General features: G+C 42.4%; 2 protein-coding genes across 7 annotated transcripts in view; one reads left to right on the top strand and one right to left on the bottom strand.

The window, feature by feature from the left end:
• The first annotated feature begins 147 nt into the window (after positions 1-147).
• On the top strand, positions 148-8,232 carry LOC122576357 (eukaryotic translation initiation factor 5B-like). The gene is made up of 4 exons (XM_043746539.1): positions 148-897; positions 1,471-1,893; positions 2,143-3,562; positions 3,856-8,232. Exons 1-4 carry the CDS (start codon positions 764-766, stop codon positions 4,084-4,086), a joined length of 2,208 nt encoding a protein of 735 aa, XP_043602474.1. The 5' UTR covers positions 148-763; the 3' UTR covers positions 4,087-8,232.
• The window catches only part of LOC122576266 (CREB-regulated transcription coactivator 1-like), a 64,539-nt gene continuing 47,696 nt past the window's right edge, over positions 4,763-21,605 (bottom strand). For 2 of the 6 annotated variants that reach the window (XM_043746318.1, XM_043746355.1), the window contains 9 exons: positions 20,430-20,477; positions 18,709-18,864; positions 18,220-18,327; positions 17,801-17,962; positions 16,450-16,455; positions 14,096-14,158; positions 12,706-12,780; positions 12,240-12,411; positions 4,763-11,625 (listed from right to left, as the gene is read on the bottom strand). In XM_043746318.1, the coding sequence (XP_043602253.1) occupies positions 11,408-11,625; positions 12,240-12,411; positions 12,706-12,780; positions 14,096-14,158; positions 16,450-16,455; positions 17,801-17,962; positions 18,220-18,327; positions 18,709-18,864; positions 20,430-20,477 (1,008 nt within the window). In that variant the 3' untranslated portion in view covers positions 4,763-11,407. The remainder of the gene's footprint in view (positions 11,626-12,239; positions 12,412-12,705; positions 12,781-14,095; positions 14,159-16,449; positions 16,456-17,800; positions 17,963-18,219; positions 18,328-18,708; positions 18,865-20,429; positions 20,478-21,605) is intronic. The other 4 variants (XM_043746345.1, XM_043746327.1, XM_043746319.1 and 1 more) reach the window with 4 other exon arrangements.

Genomic DNA, 21,605 nt, shown 5'->3' on the forward strand with positions numbered 1-21,605 from the left:
AGTTCCCCATTGAACGATTAGACACTTTTATTAGAACATCAATAATAAAAAAAAAAGAAAAAATGAGAACAAATCTTGCATCTAACGGTGCACTGTGTTTGCATCCATATCTTTGAGGGCTATTCTACGAATATTATCATAAACACAGCTTAGAAAATAATCGTAAATGCTGCCTTATGATCGTACAATTGAAGTTAGAAGCGTGAACATACCTTGCTATTGCATATAGAACGAGCAAATACCGTTTACTAATATCTCTTACACGTTTCAACAGTATATTCTGCACGTTCTGCTTACGACGAAATAACGAACGCGAATGGTTTGTTGAAATAGACGATGCCTCGTTATAATACGTCGCTATCGACTGTTACCAAGGCGCCACGATGGTCACCCATGACCACCAATGAGATAAACGGTCCATTGGAGAAGAATGTCGTCTTACGTCGTCGATTTATTATTATTTTGCCATTATACGCTTCGAACAATAAGAATACTCGTGAGACGTGGCGTCCTGAAGGAAACATGGGATTTCGGCGTGGCAGTCAAAGTGTTAAAACGAGGATTCACCGATCATTACGTGATTTATTGCCATGACTACGTGGCATCGATCGTAACAAAAGCAGCCTCTCGATCGAACTCGATCGAATGCCGCTTCATATTCACGCAGCGGCAACGTCGTCCGATACGTTTCATTAAAAATCAGTAGAGATCAAAATATGAAAGTAGCTGGCACGTCCGGTTATTCGTAGAGATCTACACTACGATGCTCCTTTTGCCACGCCATGTACGAACGATTCCAGCTAAACTGTGCCTGCATCCTCGTCCTGTCGATAATACTTCAATCGTTCGTTTCTTACTGCTATCCAGAGTTTTTCAAAGACGCATCCAGGTACCGAAGTATGCCTTACGCGTTTCTTCTTCGTCCGTCTGTAATTTATTATCCGTTGCTGTTCCTCCAATTTCATACAGTAGAATTTCGTTCGTACGGACCGCAGCATCCGTTTCAACGAAATTTTTACTTACCGTTAGGTGAAAGGAACTCTCGCCGATCGAGTTCGCTTCTCTGAACGTGAATTTAGGATACGCCGCTCGAAATAAACGGAGAATCATGCTACGAATGATTTCATCGCGTAAATCAAGCGAGCAGAAGCTAATAACTAATAAAATAATAATAATAACAACAACTAGCTTCTGGCAAATTGACACAAGCTTTTATAGCTTCAGCCACCAATATTTTATTATACAGCTATCGATTTACTTATATATATATGTATAATATAGTAAATTATATAACAATTAAATATAAATAATCAGAATATATAATATAATTACTTATTTACTTATGGGCTCCAATTAAATGGAACGGTTGGAAGGTTTATACACAAATGGAATTCTACCGTCAGCCATAAATTCTTTCTTTACGTCCAATCTCCATTAGACATGTTGTGGTTGCTTCTCTTCTGTTCTCAGTAACGCGCAAGCCAATGGTTACGTAATCGAGAACCAAAACAGCAAGTTAGATCCCTCGATCGAGCGAATTTTTCAGTCAGCCGGTGAACAAAGAGACGATCTGATTAATTCGAAACGCAACATCGACGCTAAAGAGAGCGGCAAAGCTGCGCAGGTGGAGGACGCCGAGAAGCGTGCACGGGTGAAACGCGACAACGCGGTTAAGAAGAGCAATACGAAGAGTTTGAACGAAGCGGCGAAGGAGGAAAAACGTTCGACTTCTAACAAAGGTGGTAAAAGTGCTTCGAGAATCGATCGCTCTTCCAGAGATCTTCCGAGGCTTCCAGACAAAGATTACGAGGCCCCTGTTGATCAGGAAAAATCCGAGTACGCGGACGAAGCTGAAGACGAGTCTGCAGTTGGTTCAAAACACAAAGAAACCAGGTATTTTCGCGTGTAGGACGAACGATTGCCGGTAGACCGTGGACTATAACGGAAATTTATATTTTTCACGATATAATTTAGAAAGTAGAACCTTGGCGGAAAATTGGTGTCGCGTAGCAAGTTATAGAAATCGCTTTTCTTCGAAGACGAACCAACTTGTTACTCAACCCGATACGATAAATACATGCGATGTTATCGCATAATACGTAAAGCGTGTGATATAAGTTAACTTGTGTGTAAAACGTTCAGGTACAAGGCCAACGACCGTGTAAACGAAGATTCTGCGAGATTTACCGATCAGGAAGAAAGATCTAACTTGTACGATGACTTCGAATCGAAAGACGTGGTGAAAAGAGGAATTTCCGGCTCTGAGGACTACGAAGAGATGGACGACGACGCTCTTGCAGCTGCAGAGGACACTGTAGCCTTAGAAGATAATGCATCGGACGAAGAAACCGATAAAAGAAAGGTGCACGGTGACGTTCGAGTGAAGAGGGACCACGAAAATTCGAAAGAAACGGACAACGCCGAGATTGCTGGGAAGGCAGACAATTCTGCAACGTCTAGCGATCTGTCTAGCGATCAAAAAACCGCGGAGACGTCCTTAAAACGAGACACCGTTACTGACAAGGGTAGCAAGGTAGCCGAGGCTCGAGTAACTAAAACCGACAAGGATTCCAACGATCAATCGAAAAGGAACGTGGTTGACAAGAACGAGAATGAAGCGTCGAAGATCAATTGCGACCGCGAAACGGATAGTTCGAAGCAGCCATCGACGTCAAACGACCAAAAACCAACGATCGAAAGCGGCGAAACTGGGAAAATTCTGGCTCAAGGAAGCGAAGAGGCTACGGGAGACGCGAAAACGCGGGAAAGTAATTTGTCCGGTAACAGCAAGGCAGCCAACGACTTGGTCGGCGATGCTACTGGCATTAAAGAAACGTCGAAAGCCGAGGAGTCGAAAATTGCCGACGTAGCCAGCAGTGCAGACGCGGCGAAAGTGGAAGTTGTGGCGAACGCGGCGGAAACATCGGCCGTGGATGATTCTGAGAAATTGGCGAATTCAAAGAACGAAGCCGAGACTGCGGAACAGATAGACGAAGATTATCAGAAACGGGTGGAGGAGCAGATCCAGCGAAAGATCGATTCGATCAAAGAGCAGATTAAACGAGAGATCGAGGAGAACCAGCGCCTTAAGGAGATCGAGGAGAATAACGCGAGATTCGACGAATTGCGCGAGTTGGAAGAAGACGAGGAAGAACAGGCTCCGGAGGCTGCACTGACTGGAGATGACTCGCCTAAGAGATCTGTCGCGGATAGAAATTCTGGCAAGTCTCGGATTCGTGATAACGCGGAGAAACAGCCGATAAAGAGGAAAAAGAGACACGACAGCGGTCAGGAAAAGACGCGAGACGCTAGTGACTCGAGCTCGAGTAAAAAGTCTTGGCCGAGAACGGTGAAGAAGCGATCGATAATGCAGTCGGAAACGATACCAAAGAAACACGCGCGACAGGCGTTTTTGACGAGAACCGATCGGAAGAAGAAGAGAAAAAGAAGATCTAAAAATTCTATGTTGATCCCGGAACAACGTAACGTCAAGCTGGAGGCGAGTCTACCGGCTGATTACACGTTGGACTCGAACTTACGAGGGGCACTTGCTGATGCAAAGGTGAAAGAAGGGAATTAATCCGGTAATACATCGTTAACTTGTTGACCGGGTTCTTCTTTAAACTTTTGTACAATTACGAAATTAAAAATTGACGATAGGCACGAGTCTTGGTCTTTCCAAAAGGGAAAACTCGTACAGCGAGTGCTGTTGTACGAACGCGATGTAATTTATAATTCGGAAAAAAGAAATGGAATCTTTAAATAATGAGATTGTTCAAACGGCGAGTTAACTCGTCTTCCCGGTTAACAGGTTAATTCCTACGAGCGTCATTAAACGAATGGTTCCGTCGGTAGTCGAGCGCGTCGAAGATGACGGAAGAGGAAAAGGCGGTAGCAGAACGGGGTTCTTTGTTAGAAAAAAGATCGGATTCCGTGGCGTCGCTAACGGGTAGTAACGAAGAGATGGGACCACTGGCGACGGAATACGGGGAAGCTTTCGGCGGCTTGAATGGAGATCCAGGGATGGCGTTAGCTAGATTTAAAAGGATCAAGCGAGTCCTCAGACCTCCAACTTCGAAGACCTAGCGCTAGATTAAAAAAGGATACGAAATTTCACGCCGATTCAATTGACGTCGCGTACAGCGATGTTAATCGAAAGATATTCGATGGAAAACAATATTAACAAACGATAGGTACATTAATTAGCTGTAGAGGTTCGTTTGTAGAGTACACGTAAGTCTATTTAAGACTTGTCAAGGGCAAAGAAATTTAGTAAGAAGACTAAGTATTAATGGTTGACAGAGAGACATTGGTTTTGGTAGTCGGTGCATATAATCAGTCGTTGATACAGTTCGGTATTTCGAATACATTGGAATACAATGCGTTTCTAATATTCTTCTCGTGCCGTATCATGTAATTTTTTAAAACGGAAGTCACGTCGTGTGACCTCCACCGATGAACAAAGTACACTCCTTGTTGCACCTTTGATCCGATTAAGTAGAACGAGTCGATGCTGTTCAGACTTCCGTGCGCAATTCTGCTAAATAATAAAGAAAAACACTTTGAGACAAGCGACGCGCGTCGTAGACGAGATGTAGCAATAAAAATCAAAATTCGTATATCGGATTTTTATTGAGATTTTTATTGAGAAAAAAGATATATATATGTTTCAATTACCTGGACGATCCACGTGGTTGGGCGGCGGCACTAAAGGAAAAGAGAGAAAGAAAGACAGGTGCCTAGGCAAATACACAGATAAACATTCGTAAGACGTTCAAGATTTAATAACAAAGATACGATTAAACACGAAGAAGACACATAGATCGTTAACCCTCTTTTTGTGCGCTTACATTACGGGGGAGACTTTTTGACTTTTAAACTTTCGGCAAGCGAGTACCGACGTCTCCTACTTGTACCATCCATCTCTCCTTATCACCGTTCTACTTTACAACAATATGAAACAATTATTTACACATCGACGGGCAGAAGGACCACGGTGTCGTGTGAGAAATCTTTCAATGCGTTTTATTCTTTTTTCCCTTTTCTCCGCTTTCTTTTCTTTTCGTTTCGTTTCGTTTCGTTTCGTGCGTGCATCGCGCCGACGTCCGCCGTATTTAGAATGCGCAGAGCTTTCTTTCAGCTAGCAACTCGAAAACGTACTGCAAAGTATCATCGAGATCGAAATTTCACTGCGAATGTTTCTCGCTCGCGAGAAGTTCGATCTCGATTCGCTCGTTTCGCGTTCTTGGCCGCGTTCGCTCGATCGATCGCGATTAAATTCACGCGAATGATTTTTTGATATTTTAGTCTCGTATTTCGCAGAGAAATTGCTATTGTAGGCTCTGCGAACTGTTGGAAAATAGGCTTTGCAGAAAGGATTGAAAATTAAAATTCTATCAACCCTTTGACAGTGTAACGAGGAAATTTTCCTTCAAACCTCCTTTTTCGATTTTTTCTGCGAGATTTTGCATAATAATTTACCAACTAATAATATCACTAAATTAACCAGTTACAGATTAGAGGCTGTAGGCTTCGCTTTTACAAGTTTGTCGTGCTATGTAAAATTGGTTAACCAAAAGATCCGCGATTCATGAAACTTATTTGTAAAGCCTCGTTTGTCCTATCGCCAAACTTGTTACTGCTACTCGAGAGAAGTATGTAAGACAATTTACATATTGTTTTATCCAGGTATATTAAAACAACGAATGTCTCAAAGAAGCCCACCAAGTAAACCAGAAATGTAAAAAACCATCCACGTTTTAAGGCAGAATTTTTCTATAACTAATATAAGACCTAGGTGAAAAAAGGGATGATAATAAAAAGAAATACTAAATAAATCCATGAAGTCCCCTTCCGTTAAAAAACAGAATTCAACGATGCGAATTAATGAAAAAAAAAAAGAAAAAAATTGTAAATAAAATGTTGCATCAACGCAACATTCGCCTTTTTGCGGTCTAATTCACAGCGCTGTATTTGACGATTTGCCTGAATCTCTCTCGAGCTGCACCGTTAAAGGGTTGATGGAGCATCGCAGAGAAATTGTTGCTAACTTTCCATCGCCAAAAACGATTGGTTCGCGCGAGTTTAAACGCGATACCGAGCGCGCATCGCGCTCAAGCCTCCTTCGTCGCGTCTCTGGTCGCAGACTGACTTCGTGAATTGGTGGTGCGAGAGCGTGTACAGCGCGCTGCCGATCGTTAGTTAGATAGATTAAAGACGAACATCAGTCTGACAAAAAAGGCTCGTTGGTGAAACGTTTCAGGCACCGATCGTTACAAAAGTCGCCGCGCCCTCATCCAGTCCTTTCTCGATTCTGTTTCGTTGCGGGGCGAAAAACCGCGGTCAAGTTCGCGTTGATCTCCGCGATATAATTGATAAATCTCGAGCCAGGAAAATTGACGTTTCTTCCTTTTTGTTGCAAGCGTTCTGGAAGGTCGGCGTGGGGCGCGTGATAATTTCGCGGTACGCCCGCAGTCGAGTAAGGACTAAAACGATGAGCGCAAATGGTGAAAATCCGAGCGTGAAAACGTTATAATAGGTGAGCGTAAGAAGGCGACGCGGTTGAAGACGAGACGAGGCGAAAATATCGTGGCTAATCTTGTTGTAAGATAAGAAACCGGATCGTTCTGTGCGGTGGATGTTTTTGTTCCGACGGATGCTCTGCTTGGTACTTAGTGCATGTCGATATTGAGACTTTCTTTTTATTTAAAAAAATCGATGTCTGAGAAATGGTGTTCACAATAATTATGGTACAACAACGTAACGGCATTACAGACTTAAATATGCGTTATATATATACACATATATATTATAATATGTATGTATATATATAAACATATACGTACACGTATATATGTATATATATGCGTAATATTTATAATAATATAGGTAATTCTCTTTACCACGATAACATGGCTATATACAAATATTACAATGTTTCCTTCCTTCCGTTTCTCTTTCTTAAAATCCTCGCATGCGCGCGTTCGATGCGACGATCGATCAGAGGTCGAGACGTTTCCCTGCATCCGCTGTGTGCATTTCTCTCCTGTCGTTTCTCATCGTCTTGTCGACCCTTTTAAACGTACGGGTCGCGACGAAAACGTATCCTCGTTTCAGTTTCGGCGCGCTTGTCACGCAGACACCAGATCTCCGTTTCTTACGACGATAAATCAACGCGTTCATGCTTTTAAACCGTTCTCTTTCTCTTAGCGCAGAAACAGCGTGCGTGTATACGTATGTCTATGAGAGAGAGGGGAGGAGGGCGGTGTGTGTGTGTGTGTGTTCGTGTATGTGTGTGTGATGTGCGGGCGGAAGAGAAACAGTTGGAAAAGGAGAAAGAGAGCAAGGAGTGCAGATCGTGGTATATTTTACGCGTTTCTTTTTCATTCGTACGCGTATGTACGTTGAGAGAAGAATGTGGAGAAGAAGGGTTAAAGCAAAGGAGGAAAAGAGAGAATGCCCTGAAATATCACGCAGGTCTCTGTTAAATATCGACAAACAAAATAATTCCTCGCGTCGTCGAGCGTTAACTGCTCCTCGAAACCGGAAATTCTTATTCGATCGCTGTATTTGTCTAACTATCTAGATTCATAGACTATGGAAATTCTCAACGAAATAAGATTCAGCGTGAGCCGAGTCGCCGGTCGTTCGCGAATTTCCCGATACCGAGGAGATTTTGTTACGTGAATTCGTTGATCTCTTCGAGTACGGTACGACATCCTTCAGGACTCGACGCACACCGCAACAATTCCACCAAATGTATCCGTTACGTTCGCTTTCTTTCTTATATCGGCGCACATCCCTCGACCTTTCGGTATCGGACCTTGATCTTATCGATAACGAGCTGTTTATTGCGATCGCGTTGACAATTTGACAATACGACATTGTGGCGAGTCGAAGCGGAACTCGCGCGAATCGTTGATCGCTCGCTTTAGATACCGCGATTTAGAAAAACTAAAGAGTCGCGTACGGTGGAAAAGAGTGCGCGTCGTTAGATCGTTCGACCTAAGCGGCACCAAAATTGACGTGGTTGACTCGGATCTAGGGTGGTTTGTACAGGTGTTCGGACGATGGTCGGGGATCGTTACGTTGCTCGTTTACGTTGTACGTTCCCGCCAATCGATCAGAACGATCTTACAATCTATAAAACGGGGCGACAAATATCTACGCGCTTTGGCACCGTCTCGCGGTAACGAGACTTTCTCGTGGCAAAAGTGAACGAATCGAAGGGAAGCTCCTCCCTTTCTTTCTATCTTTATCCATCGTTCACCTGGACCAGGTTACAAATTGCAACAGGTTTTTACGACTCGTGTAAGCTGATTCCTTTGGTCGCCCTTGAACTTTCTGCCACGATCGTGGCAAAAATCGTTGCTAAGCACGAAACTCTTGCGTACAGGTTTACGATACTAATTTTTAATTTCTACGCTCTTTCAACCTACGAATCGGGTTTTCCGTTATCGTTGAATAAAATTTTATCAAAATTTCCAAGGGTACAAATTCTCATTGTTTGGTCGCAACCCTCGAAAACTATTACCAAAAGGGTGAAATTTTATCCCTCGAGTATATTGCTTCAACATGATCGTTTCATAGTAACGCGACGAGCAACGTTATTTCTAACTATCGGTAACATAGCTAACTCAATATTGAAGATAATATTGAATTACGGCGTTGAACATATTCGCTTGATATCGAGCGTGACGATAATAAAAACCAATTTCAGCCATTCCAGTCATTTCAGACGTTCTTTTATAATCATAGTTTTCAAGGGTCAACTCAGATATGCCAATCAAGCTTGCAAAACGGTGATTGCAATATAGTTTTATTACATTTCGCGATTTTTACAATATTACCCGAAAACGTTTAGAACGGGTAAATCCATTTTATAAAAAGTAGCCAAGAATAGTACAAAAATGTATTCATCGTATTCGATTTAAGCCACAAACGAAGAGAAAATGTGACTAATTTAAAAAGATGCTACGAAAAGAATTCAGCCGTATCTGGATTAATTTCTACGATGTTAAAGAATCCGTTCGCGAAGCGCAAGTTCATCCATCAAAGACCCTATAAATTACGTTATTCCGCGACGTTATTTTCAAGTTACGGTTAATACACGAGTCACGCGAACAGGTGCGAATAAATATGTTATTTATCGGAACCGTAGGATAGACGATGAAGATTAATCGATGATATCGAGACTAAGGATATCTGCGTTAATAACTAATCATCGCTCGAAATCGACCACGATCATTCATTCAATGATTTGTAATGTTGTTCACGAGGATATCACGTCCGATCGATGCACAAGCCTGTCGCCAGTTTCGCGTGTTGCTGATTAACTTGGAAACGATCGGATGTTGTGCTTAGGCACGATAACAGGCAGTATACTCGGTACAGCACAGAGACTGTATAGCGAGAACCGGTACAGAACCTGAAACAACGGCGACACGGCGTGGATCGGCAGCGTTGCGTGGAAATAAAGCCGGCCGTAAACTCTGGACAATTGTCAACAAGCGTTAGAGTAACTTTCTACGAAATTCAATTTCAATAGAACTCTATTAAAAAGTTTCGACAAACGTGTCAGGCTTTCGATCACGCGCCATTTGTTCGTGCTCGAGCGACCGTCTCGACCGATCAACCTCTCCGTTCGCCTCGAATAAACGAATTACTCGACCGATTTCCAGTATGGTCGTAGCGTCGCGGGCGTACGAATCGATTCGATAGGTGCGAACGCGGCCTCCGCTACAGCCAATGTCTTTACCGTGCGCTCCGCCTTTTTGTACTTGAAGCGGCTATGAAGCGGTCGCTGTGAAGTGTTCGTTTTCATCTTCGCTCTCTTCTTTTACATTTTTATCGTTATTTAACACGTACGACGAATGTTTAACAATATACAATTATACGATATAATGCGTGGTTGAATAAAATTCTAAGGTACAAAACATCTGAGTGATTCGAATAGTTTGCGGATAGTCCTGTTAACACTTTCCAGTATGTCGTAGTCTAAGCTTTTCGTTTTCGTTCGGTCGTTCCTCTTGCTCGCTTATATAATCAAAGAGCGAATGACGCTCGAAAAAGGTCGATTATCACTACGTACACTGTATACAGATATAAGCGTCGTTTTATATTTTTTATTTTCTCAATTATTATAGTAGTGGAATAAGTCTAACGCGACAAGCGCGGCCGCTGGCATCCAATTTAAATATTTTACGTGTATACAAAGTACAGCGTATTACTTTCAGAAAACAATTGACGACCGCCGAAGGTACACTCGTCTCTGCGGTTTTATTTCCTTCTTCCTACCTTTTGTTCGTTTCTCTCTTTGCTTCTCTTCTCTTCTCTTCTCTTCTCTTCTCTTCTTTTTCATTTCCATTCTTTTCTAGTAATTACTTTTACTTTTCTCTTCGTTTAACGTCTACCGCGTGAAGCGACACTGCGAACGAAGAAAATGATATAGAATCGAATTGAACTCGCTACGTTCGAATTCGAACGGTTAGCGGTTCAGGAAAGGAAATTCGAAATGTAGGTGAACGCTGAATCGAGCGCGAGTGCGCAACGAAGGAAAGGATAGAGAGTAAAGTGTTCAAATGCTCGATCGTTTTCGGCGAGATATCACCGAGGGGTGTCTCCCTCCTCTCCCCACTGTCTATGTCTTTATGCGTTTCACATGCTTGATAGCTTCTTCCCCGTTAAGTACTCCCCGTACGTCGATGAGGAGCATAACCAACCCATATTCTGTATTTTTTTTTTTTCTTATTTTTCTTTTTTCTTTTATCATTTTCGCTAAACGTTAATTTTCACCTAAACAGTAGTATCTTTCTTTTTTACCTTACTAGGATCGTATATGATAAAAGCATGTATAAATCAGTAGACATTTTGTTTTGTGCTTCTTAGAGATCATACATGATACAATGTACAAAGTAGTATAAAATAAAAAAAGGATTAATAAAGATTTGTATTACTTAATCCTCAATTAACGGTTTATCACGAACGGGACATCAGTGTCGCTTGGTCGATTCCAACGCGAACACGTTTTCTGGTCGATTGTTCGCCTTCGTGACGTACGATCGTAATTTCTCGTTGCTTTCGTCTTCGATATTACAGCATTTTCGACGGAGAAAGATCGAACGAATCGCACAATTAATTCGTTGATCGCGTTCCTACCGATTACTTTTAATCGATTTACGATGTTCTCGTTTTCCTTTTTCTCGACGTCGATGACGAAGATATGGCGGTGGTAGCGATTGCTCCGTTCGTAGAAAGACGATTTCCCGTTGGAAGCGCATCGACGGCCGCGAACAAGACTCGTCCCATTTGTCAAAGTGTCCCAAGAATAAATCGCGACACCAGGACAGATAAAATTTCCTACGTAATATAGTCAGCGCATAATCGAAAATGAGTAAAATGTCTCGCCTTAAAGTCGATCCCGCCTAAAATGGGCTTCGGCGCTGGGATCGGATATAACCATCGTCGGGTCGGTGAGCATTTGTAGACCATCCATGTCGATGGGATCGAGACCCTGTCTTAAAGCGTCGTCCGATGGAAAAAGATCTGAGTCGAAGTCGCTCATCATCGCCGTTCCGAGATCTTTTACGAATTCCGGATTTGTAAGGTCGTCTGCCCCGGAGAAGTCTGCGAAAGAAGAATCGTTCAGGTCTTCGATAGATTTTAATTTTAATATTTAGTATTTCGATAACGTTTAACCGATACATCGTATTTTATTACTGCGAAACTGTAGAGAAAAGTACCTGTTAAGTACGTTCTCTGCAATTTTCGCGAATTATCATACGTATATCGGCAACGACTTTTACCGTATCCTTTTACTTCATTTAACACTTTACCGACCGCTTGCGGTTCAACAGCGTACGCACGTCGGACCGGCAGCTGGGGCGCAGTTTCTCCCTGGCGCCGGCTCTGTTTCGATTTAGATTCTCCAATGCCATTCTTTTCGTTCATCGCGAACGGTAAGTTTTTTAAATTGGTATAAAACTGTGGGAGCTTACAAAGTAGCGCAACCGACACAACTGAGCAAGGTATCTTAGTACTAAATAACAAATTACTGCTCGAATAATGAGAAAGATTGTCGGCGACAAAAAGCCGATCGATCGGTAAAGTGTTAAGAACATATTTAAGAAATTTATTAAATCGAAAATGAGCGAACAATCTCGGTTGATACGGAAGTTGGTAGCAGAAGAAAAAGGCAACACGTATCTCTTGACGTAAGTAAAAATTTTACAAGAACACACCAGTGAGAATGATCGTTGGGGTGTTCGGTGTCTGAGGCGTGAGTTGCTGAGTGGTGGTGCTGTTGTTGCTAGTAGTGGTCGTTGTGTTAGGTTGATACGGCATTTGGGGACTCGTGCTGAAGTACCCGGCATCTGCGCTGCCCAACTCACCTCCCACATTCATCGTGTCGTTCTGCAAATCAATGCCAAACCGAATTGTACTCCGTCGAGCATTCGAAATCCTACTATTTTACCATTAAATCCACTCGGTACAGCGAGCACGTCAATTATAGTTTAACGGATTCTCGCAGCGTCTGTTCGTTTACCTGCGAGACACGTCGGTACTCTACTAAATCAATTAACGCGGTTCGAACTCGACGAGGTTCTCATGCGAACGTGAATAAACGCGTTGCCGAAGAAGAAACGCGTGGAATTTACGATCTTTGAACAATTCGCCAGTTCGGCGATGTTGAAGGATCTTGCTCACCTGTGTGTAATTCGTGGTGTGATTCGGCGAACCGATATACGTTCCAATCATGTTGGTCGGCACGGGCGTGTCCATCTGAAGCGAAAAACATAAAATAAAAACGAGTGAATCTCTATGTTCGTAACGCTACGATATATCGTCGATGTAAATTCTTCCGGTGAATCGAACAGAGGGATCGGAAGAAAGAGAAAGAGAGAGACAGAGACAGAGAGAAAGAAATAACGGGAGGATGGAAGCGGAAGAGCTGATCCGTGGACGCTAGATCCGCTCGATCGTCGTGTATTAATTACATCGGCATGTACTGCGTTCTTGCCGCAGTCGATCAGCTCGAGGGTGATTCCATGCGAGGACGAAGCGAAGAAGAAGGGTAGGGTGCGGCCGAACGACGAGGACAGGCTGAGAGAAGGAAGGACGCGGGAGCAAGAAAACGCAAGAGAAAAACGAAGAAACGAAATGCGTATCGGCGGATCGAATCGTAAGCGCTTTTATTCGCCACGTGGATACGTTCATTCTTTAGTGGAATTGGTCGTTACCGTTCCTCCGTTTCTAGCCTGTATTCGTTGTAATGACTTTACCAGCTTTTCAATCACTCTCCGATGAAAATTCCGACGGATATTCTTTCAGAGGTAACGGAACGTTCGAAACCATTCGCGAAAAAATGCTGCAATTTGTTCGTTTCCTTCTTCTCTTTTCTTTTGCTGATTTCGTTCGTTCATAGAAATTGGCGTTCGATTTTTCCTTCGCCGAACGTTACGGTGCATCAGAACGACTTACGTTAGAGCGAACATACGAAACTTACGTAATAAAATTACCATCCTGATATCGCGGCGACTTCGTCGGGGTATCGCGGGTCGAGCGAATGGACCTCGTGCGCCACGCGAGTCGAACCGAGGAAGTTTCACGTTGCTACGTCTTATTCGTCTTTTAGAACCTCGGTATATCCATCGTAAAGCGCGCGGTAAACCATCACGACGTCGTTTTGTAAATTTTATCACGGGACCCGGTGCTATGGCGGCGTTCAACGACAAGGTCGCCAGATAAAGCGGAAGTATAGGAACGTAAACGCTCCAACGATCGATTCTTATTAAATCGTAGTACCGCCTGGTGCGTTTCTTTGCCCCCAGAACGGTCAATTATCGCGCCAACGACCACATCGTGATAACACCGTGAGTTTCTTTTAACGCGACCGTAGACATCGATTAATCGTTCGCTTCTTGAAAAGAAGAAGAAGAAAAAAAAAGAAAGAAAAAAGAAGAAAGATAACGAAGTAGGAGAACGGGTGACGGCACGTAGAACGCGAAAGTTGCGAGAAGAAAGTGGAAGCTCGTCGTGTCGAGGGGTTGTGAGAAAAGGATCAAGTTCATATAGTTTGTCAAGGGCGTTATTTCACCTCTATCTGCGGGTTCCAGGTGCAACCAAGTTCCATGAGCTGCTGCGCGAATTTCGGCCAATCCTGACGGATGCGGGCAACAGATAAACATCAAGGCTTAACATTTCAATCGTATTCGCAGAACGAGGCAGTTAAAAAAGGGAAGTATTTTCTGTTCTTTTTCTTTCTTATGCGAGGGTGAAGAATTAACCATCGAAATGTAAACTGTGGAGGCTGGCGGTGGCCGGGTTCATTGAGATTCGCGCTGAAAGATCGCTAATATGTGTATCATGTTCCTATTTTGAACAAATTATTGCTTCTCGCATATGATTTATACATACTCGTGTATCTGATATTTTCGAATAAATAACAGAAAAATTATTGGCGATAAAGCATCGAATAACAGGATTGCGATGATGCTCTAAATAGAAGAAGTAAATATCAAGGTGTAATACATGAATGTGCAAAGTCTAACGATTCGCGTTTCTAATCGATAAAAAAGTTCTTTCGTTCTCCGACAGACTCAAACATAGATCGTTAGACCGCGGATTTTTCCCAAACATAACCGAGATCAGAAAGAAACAGATCCCAAGTAAGAACTGAATATTCCAGCGAATAATTTACTTTAGATATTTTGTATTTGCATATCGTATGTATTCTGTATACAAACGCATGAATATCCGCAGTCCACTAATCACGTAAATATTCATGTATATGTTTAGATAAAAACTAGAAACGTAGTCGATCAATTTCTCTTCCGTGAGGCTCGTGTAGTGCATTGTTCATCGATCTCTTGCTAGGATAATTGTTTCATTTCGTAACTGATACAAACAATTTTGTCACTATACGAGTTATCACACCTTAAATTCGTCGGATATCCAGTAACCCGGCCGCAGGAATGCGAGGGTTAAAGGTGGGAAAAGAGATCGTGTCTCTCCAGTACGAGCTGGTGCAGTCGTTGGAAAAAAAAGAAGCGCGTGTTCGAAAGGATGCACCGCAGAATCGCTGCGTCTATCGATCGGGCGCAATGAAAAATTATGCACTTGGCTACGAACGGCAACGAAAACGCTGGTTCGCGGCAAAGGAAAGTTACAGACGCATGCAGAAAACCAAGTGGAAAGTAATTTCAAGCTTTTGGGCCGACATAGTTCTTCCAGTTTGCGCGAATTTGCCAAACCGTGGAAGAATCCCAACGACGAAGAATTCGAAGCGAGCAAAGCGAACCGTACTTGTAACAGAGAGATCGTTAATCGCTCGTCGATACGAGCGATGATTAACAATGCACGCGACAACGACACAGGCGGCTCATGGATTATTAACTCGCATAATTTCCGACCTTTTTAATCGCCGGAACGCCCGACCAAAACGAGCGGCATACCAAAAGCGTGAGTGACGGAGAAATTCGTGGTAACACGTGCACGTGGAATAATTCATATCGTCTAGGTTTGTGAAGGTCAGCCATCGTGGAGGAACACGGTGAAAAATTATGCACGGATATCCATGAGCCACGATCGAGGGGAAATCGTGATCTTCGGGCAATGAAGAGGCCGGTATCCATTTGTTGTCTATTTTTGTCTCGCACCATGATTTCATACCATTCAATAATACGCCACAATGCTAATAATAGCGTATACTTAATAGGGTGGAAGGAAAAAAATGAAAATTATGTGGCTGTATTTTAATAATGAAAAAACTTGCCTTTACTTTTTCGGACGAGGTATGCAAAAGTCCATTTATATCAAATGAATTTTCGAGATACCGTAAGGGCTATTTTTGAGACGAACAAACAGTTTATTATTTATAACAACAGTCGATTATTTACGACGTTCCATGTTTAACCAGCATCATCGTTCTTGCTTTTATCATATTGCTAATTATTATACTTTTCTATTTATTCCTATATGATGAAGATTAGAAACGATCGGCATGTTCTTTACATCAAATTATATCTATAAGCGTTAGGCTTAATTCTGTATCAAATTATGATAGGCAAAGACTTAACGCTCGTTCGACGCGATACACGAATATACAACAAATGGCCAACTACCTAAATGCAACACAGAAAAACAAACGCATTCAGAAAGAATGAGAGCCGTAACGCAGTAAATCATAGGAGCAATTAAGCGCCAAGAATATATTGAAATTGCGTTCATCACGAGCGAGCCTAAAATTCATCGCAATCAGACACGCGCTCGACAAATAAAGAGAAAAGTGTCGACGGAGACGTCGACAAGACGTTGCGTATCATGCAGATCGAGACCGTAGGTGGCGTCTACATGGATCGCTTCTACGTAAAGGATCGTCGAAAATCATACATACTCAGCGGCATTCCCAAAATCTTACGCAAACGAAACGATAACTGTTCGCGTACTTACCACTCCCTTCCGTATGCACAAACAGACAATTACGATCCAATTAAAACGTAGTTGTTGTCGAGTCCGCGTGATCTACGTTACAGAGATGCAAAGTTGCGCGTCTCTCGAACGAATCGTCAGAAGTTTCCGTGAAAGAATTATTCGATGGATAAGATGTACTTTGGTGCGCCAGGAATTTTTCGATCGAAACAATACGCCTCGTACGGAAAACCAGCGACCAAAGGAAAGCGGAAAAGCGACGCAACACGGGATGAAGTTTTTTGGACGAGAAATAATTGACTGGCTTACACTCGTAATAAGAGACTCGTGTATCCTTGTCCGTGTTTATCCTTTCTTTCTTTTTTCTTTGTCGAAAGAATACTTCTGCATGTCTTTAGTCCCTGATCGATACATTTGAATCTTTTTAAAGAAAATGTTGCTCGTATTGCGCGATTACTATAAGCGTATCCGCAATTATATCGTAGAAGGTACCTGATTAAACAACGAAGGCGTGAAACCGTGAGTTATTTCCGTAGAACCGTGTAATTTTCGTTTGACCATAAATTAGGACGTAGACAGTAGCTTACAAAAGTGTTTGAGCACTCGTAGAAATCTTTTACGAATACATATAACACTTGTAGCTTTTAATTTCTATATACATTTTCAGATTGGTTTCAAACTTTAGCAATACGATCGTAACGATCGTGTCTCTGATACGGTGCTGATCGTATTTCAAAATGTTTTAGGCAGCAATTACATACGTAAGTGTCTCTTAAGCGCCGAAATACTTTTATCAGCCACTGTCGATCATTTATCATAATCTAGATTCCGACTACCAAAAGACGCTACTATCTTTAAAAAAAAAAGAAAAAAAAAGGAAGAAAGAAAAAGTAAAAAAAATTTGACAATCATCGTTTTCGCTACAATTATAAATTAAAATCAATTATAATGGAAAGTAGCACGAGTCGAACGTGAAGCATGCGTGCTCCACTGCCGTGCGATGTTAAATAAAATGTCTCAACCGCAGTGCTATCGATTTAGCTTCCGCGTTACGAGCAATAAAACAATAACGGCGAAGCCGTTGTTCATGGCCGAAACGCAACGTGATGTCGATAGCGCCACTCTTGGTAATAAGGCAGATATTCGAAGATCCCTTGAGCGACGCTTCGAATCCGGTAAAATCGAACGAACGATCGGGACGATTCGTCGAGTCGTTTCCAAAGATACTTTCTCACCAAGACAACGTGAAATTGTCTGAAAGATTTAAACCTGAGGTATCGCGTTGGATCGTTGCGAAAGGAAGAGAACACGAGACGGTGGCTGAATACGCAACCGCGATACTCCACGATAAGGACGGACTCCTTTTACTAACCATCGTGAACTGCTCGAAGTCCTGTTGAAGCGCCGCTGCCTGTGCCTGGTTCAGGAAGTAATTGTTTTGGTCGATGTTCTCTGACGTTAAGTTCGGTGGACCTGGATGACCCGTGGGACTAGGAGGCGCCGATGGATTATTACTGTAACTCAACGGGCTGCCCTGCGATCGATCACAGATTACGCCAGTTATTTACATTCTTGTTATTTTTATTATTCGATTATTACTTCTTTTATTATTCGATCGAATTCTATGTACCTTTTACCTTTTACCTATCGTACATTGTATATAACGCGCTCGTAACTATAAAATAATAACTAAAAGGAATATCGAATCTTCGCAAAATTATATTTCCGCTATTTAATCGTTATTTATTTTTCCATCGTTGGTCTGTAAATACTTATTATAAAAATACTTACTTGAATCGTTAGTCCTGGTGACGATTGAGGCGACGGCCTATTCACCTGCTGCGAGGATCTGTACGAGCCTAAGGAGTTGAGCTGCGGTTGTTGTGTCTGCGACGACTTCTATGAACAGCCACAAGAAGAACCATTATATCAACAAATTCTCTTTTTTTTTGTCACGCGTCGTATACTCCGTCTTCCTCTGCCCTTGGCAAAATACGCGACTAAAAACCAATTAACCTTCGTGGCCGTCTAAATCATTCGCTCCGACAGGATACTTGGAAATAAACAAAAAAAAAAAAAGAAAAATAAAGAAGAACGACGCGCCCGGCCTTTCGACTGCGAAAGAATTTCAAGCTACCATCCGATCGTTTTTTGCCTGGAAGAGGCAAGAGGTTTCATAAGCTGGAAGCTTGCGAACGGGATCCTCGTAGGGGAAAAATGTTTGATGAATCGGACAGAGGAAAGGAGAAATGAACGCGGATATAGGCGTGATATACTAACTGGACTTTGCGGTGGCACAGGACTGTGCGGTTGCTGATAAATGTAGTGACCAGTTGGACTGTGGGACGTCGCCGTCGGTGGCTGAGGCACCGGTTGTTGCGAATAACTCTGAAGATCCTGTTGCGAAGTACTTGTGCTGTTTTCTAGCGCCACACCCTGTTTCATAGGCACTGCTATTAACGATCGGTCGGCGGTTTCTTTTTTTCCTTCGCCTAGCCTCAGTCTGAACGGTTAGTAGCGGTAGCTATGCGAGGCTCGCGCGATCGATTTCTATGCCGATTGCGAACGTTCAAAGTCACGGGAAACGCGGTTTACCGACGACCGCGGTGCTCGTCTCTTTTCGTGGTACGGTAAAACCTCCATTATCCGAATTAATAGGGAGATACGTGATCGTTCGGCTGAAGGAATTTCCAGATGATAGAACGGTCTTGTAATTAGTTTTCTCCGTAATTATTATTCTACAGTTGTACATTGTTCTACATACATCCTCGCTCTTCAATAAATCTTTTCATTTTCATAATATCAAATTCTCATAATTATACGAAAATTCTATTAAACGATACGATACGTAAATTTAAGATACTTGGGCCTAATTAGTTGATATATAAATACTGGAACGAGCCCAATGGTACGCCAATGTTATTTGTAGGCACTGGATATTTCAGAAAGCATAATACACGGATAATTACGAAGGATAATATGCAATATATAAATGTAATATTTAGTTAACTATATTTGCAGATCGTATATCTTCTGTTCTGCTGATAAATCAAATCGTAAGATTTTTAATAGCGTTGATCTGCGTTGAATTCAGTTGTGTCTAAGGTCTCCAGTGCGATAATACTTCGGATTGAGAAGGCTTCGTCGTCATTTTCATTGCAATTTTCCTCTTCGGATACTAAAGGTTCCATTGTATTTACACGAAACCGAAAAGGCCGAGATCGCCCGAGGGGCGGACGTTTTCTTCAATTTCCAATTTAATTACGAACCAGCGAGCTTTATCAGGTAAACGTTATTCATCCGCGACGGCCGAGCTTTTTCTTCTTAAGCGGACAATTAACGTCTATCCGGTCGAGTGACTCGACCGATAAAAGTTCCTCTTTTACTCGGAGCCCTCGCGAATGCAAACAAGATTCACAAAGATATCGGATTCATTTAGCTGGCAAAGTTCTCCAGCTCCGATATGGAACTTCTAACCATCGTGCCAGGGCGAAATAACCTCCCCCGTAGCTAAGAGACGGACCATGGAAACGAGTTCGAAACTAAACGACAAACATTTTCCATTTACGCGGTGGAAAAATTTCCGATCGAACGTTTACGCCTCCGACGATCTCAGTGAGAAATTCATCGATGAAATTCTATCCGCGTATTTTCGTCTGGAAAAAACACACGAGCTAATTCCCGATCGCGTGTCAACGATTCCACGAAACTTCTACTTTTAGCCAAAATTTTTCTACTTTGCAACGTTGACACACGGTGTTACGAGATCACCGAATTCGTGTCCGAGGTTCGACTATCCGTGACTTTTCGCTGTATTTTACGTGTGCGGTACGACTATTGCCTCTGTTTCGCAAGCTACGGATACTATCAAGAAGCGGGACGATATTAAAAACGAAAGAAAGAAAGAAAATGGGGGAGAACGAGTCGAAGAATGGAAGGAGAATTGTAGTGAAACGCGCGGCGTTGTCGTAAGCGCAAGAACAAAAAAAATTGCTACTAACCTTACACGTGTGAAGGAACCTAGAGTTAACAGGCACTGATAAATGGTTCTGCAAAATAACAAACACAAACAAACACTACAACAAAGGCAAAATAAAAATAAAATGAAATTAAAGGTGGCCGCTAAGCGTACAGGAGGCTGGTACTAATTCGCTCAAACGATTCGAAACCAAATTCAATCATTTTTTTTTTTTATATATCGCGCCAAACCGTTTATCCTTAACGTTGATCGAATCGTTCGTTTTAAATGAAAAAGAGGGCATGCATCGAACGCTTATGATTCACTCGAAGCAATAATACAAGAGAGTAGTGGCAATTGAAAAAATGTTGACCATTTTGTAGCAAACTACACGATCGCCGGATTAAAGGGAAAAGATATTTATATTATAAAATTATATCTTCGTAATTTCGTAGCGCAATTAGAAGAACGAGGTACGCGTGTCTCGCGAGAGAACTTACTCGTAGCGAAACTCGCGACGCAACGATCGGCGTTACGCTTCTTTCGCCACGGTGCATTAACGTTTTACGACCAGGATGTAGGATAAAATCGATATTCAGCCAGGCTACGACTAATCTAGATAACGATTAACAAACCGTGCCCGTGATTGCTCCATCGGAGAACGATAATGGCACTCTATCGAAATTGTACGCGACTGGAGAGCGGCATGCCATAGTAGTTACGTACAAAGTAAAACACTTTAGCTGGCGATCTAAGTGTTTCATAACCGTCGGTAGCGATAAGCCTGCGTGGAAAAACGAAATCGCTAATGCAATCGTCGATTTCGTTCTTTCTCGTCGAGTCGTACGGAACGAGCGTTCGAACTTCGCGCCATTACGTTTCATTTTAAGATAACGACGATACGCTGCTGTTTACCCGAAAGCTCTGTGACGTTGTACTCGTAACACAGCGATGGTTATCGAAGCACAGAAAAGCACAGAACATCTTTTTTCCATGCAACACTACGCATGGCAAATACCAGCCGTTACGTTCTGATTCCTACTAACTAGCTTTATAGAGACCAGGCATCTCTCTTTTAGGTTGTTGCATATGAAATGGCCGATTTCACGATTGCCACGTCTGATTCGATATTTAACGACTAAAATTACTATTTACTAATATTTTCCGAATAAAGATTAATCAGGAATGACGGACATTAAACTTAGAATTAGTCACATTA

The sequence above is a fragment of the Bombus pyrosoma genome, linkage group LG2 (assembly GCF_014825855.1).
Source record: "Bombus pyrosoma isolate SC7728 linkage group LG2, ASM1482585v1, whole genome shotgun sequence".
Taxonomy (NCBI): domain Eukaryota; kingdom Metazoa; phylum Arthropoda; class Insecta; order Hymenoptera; family Apidae; genus Bombus; species Bombus pyrosoma.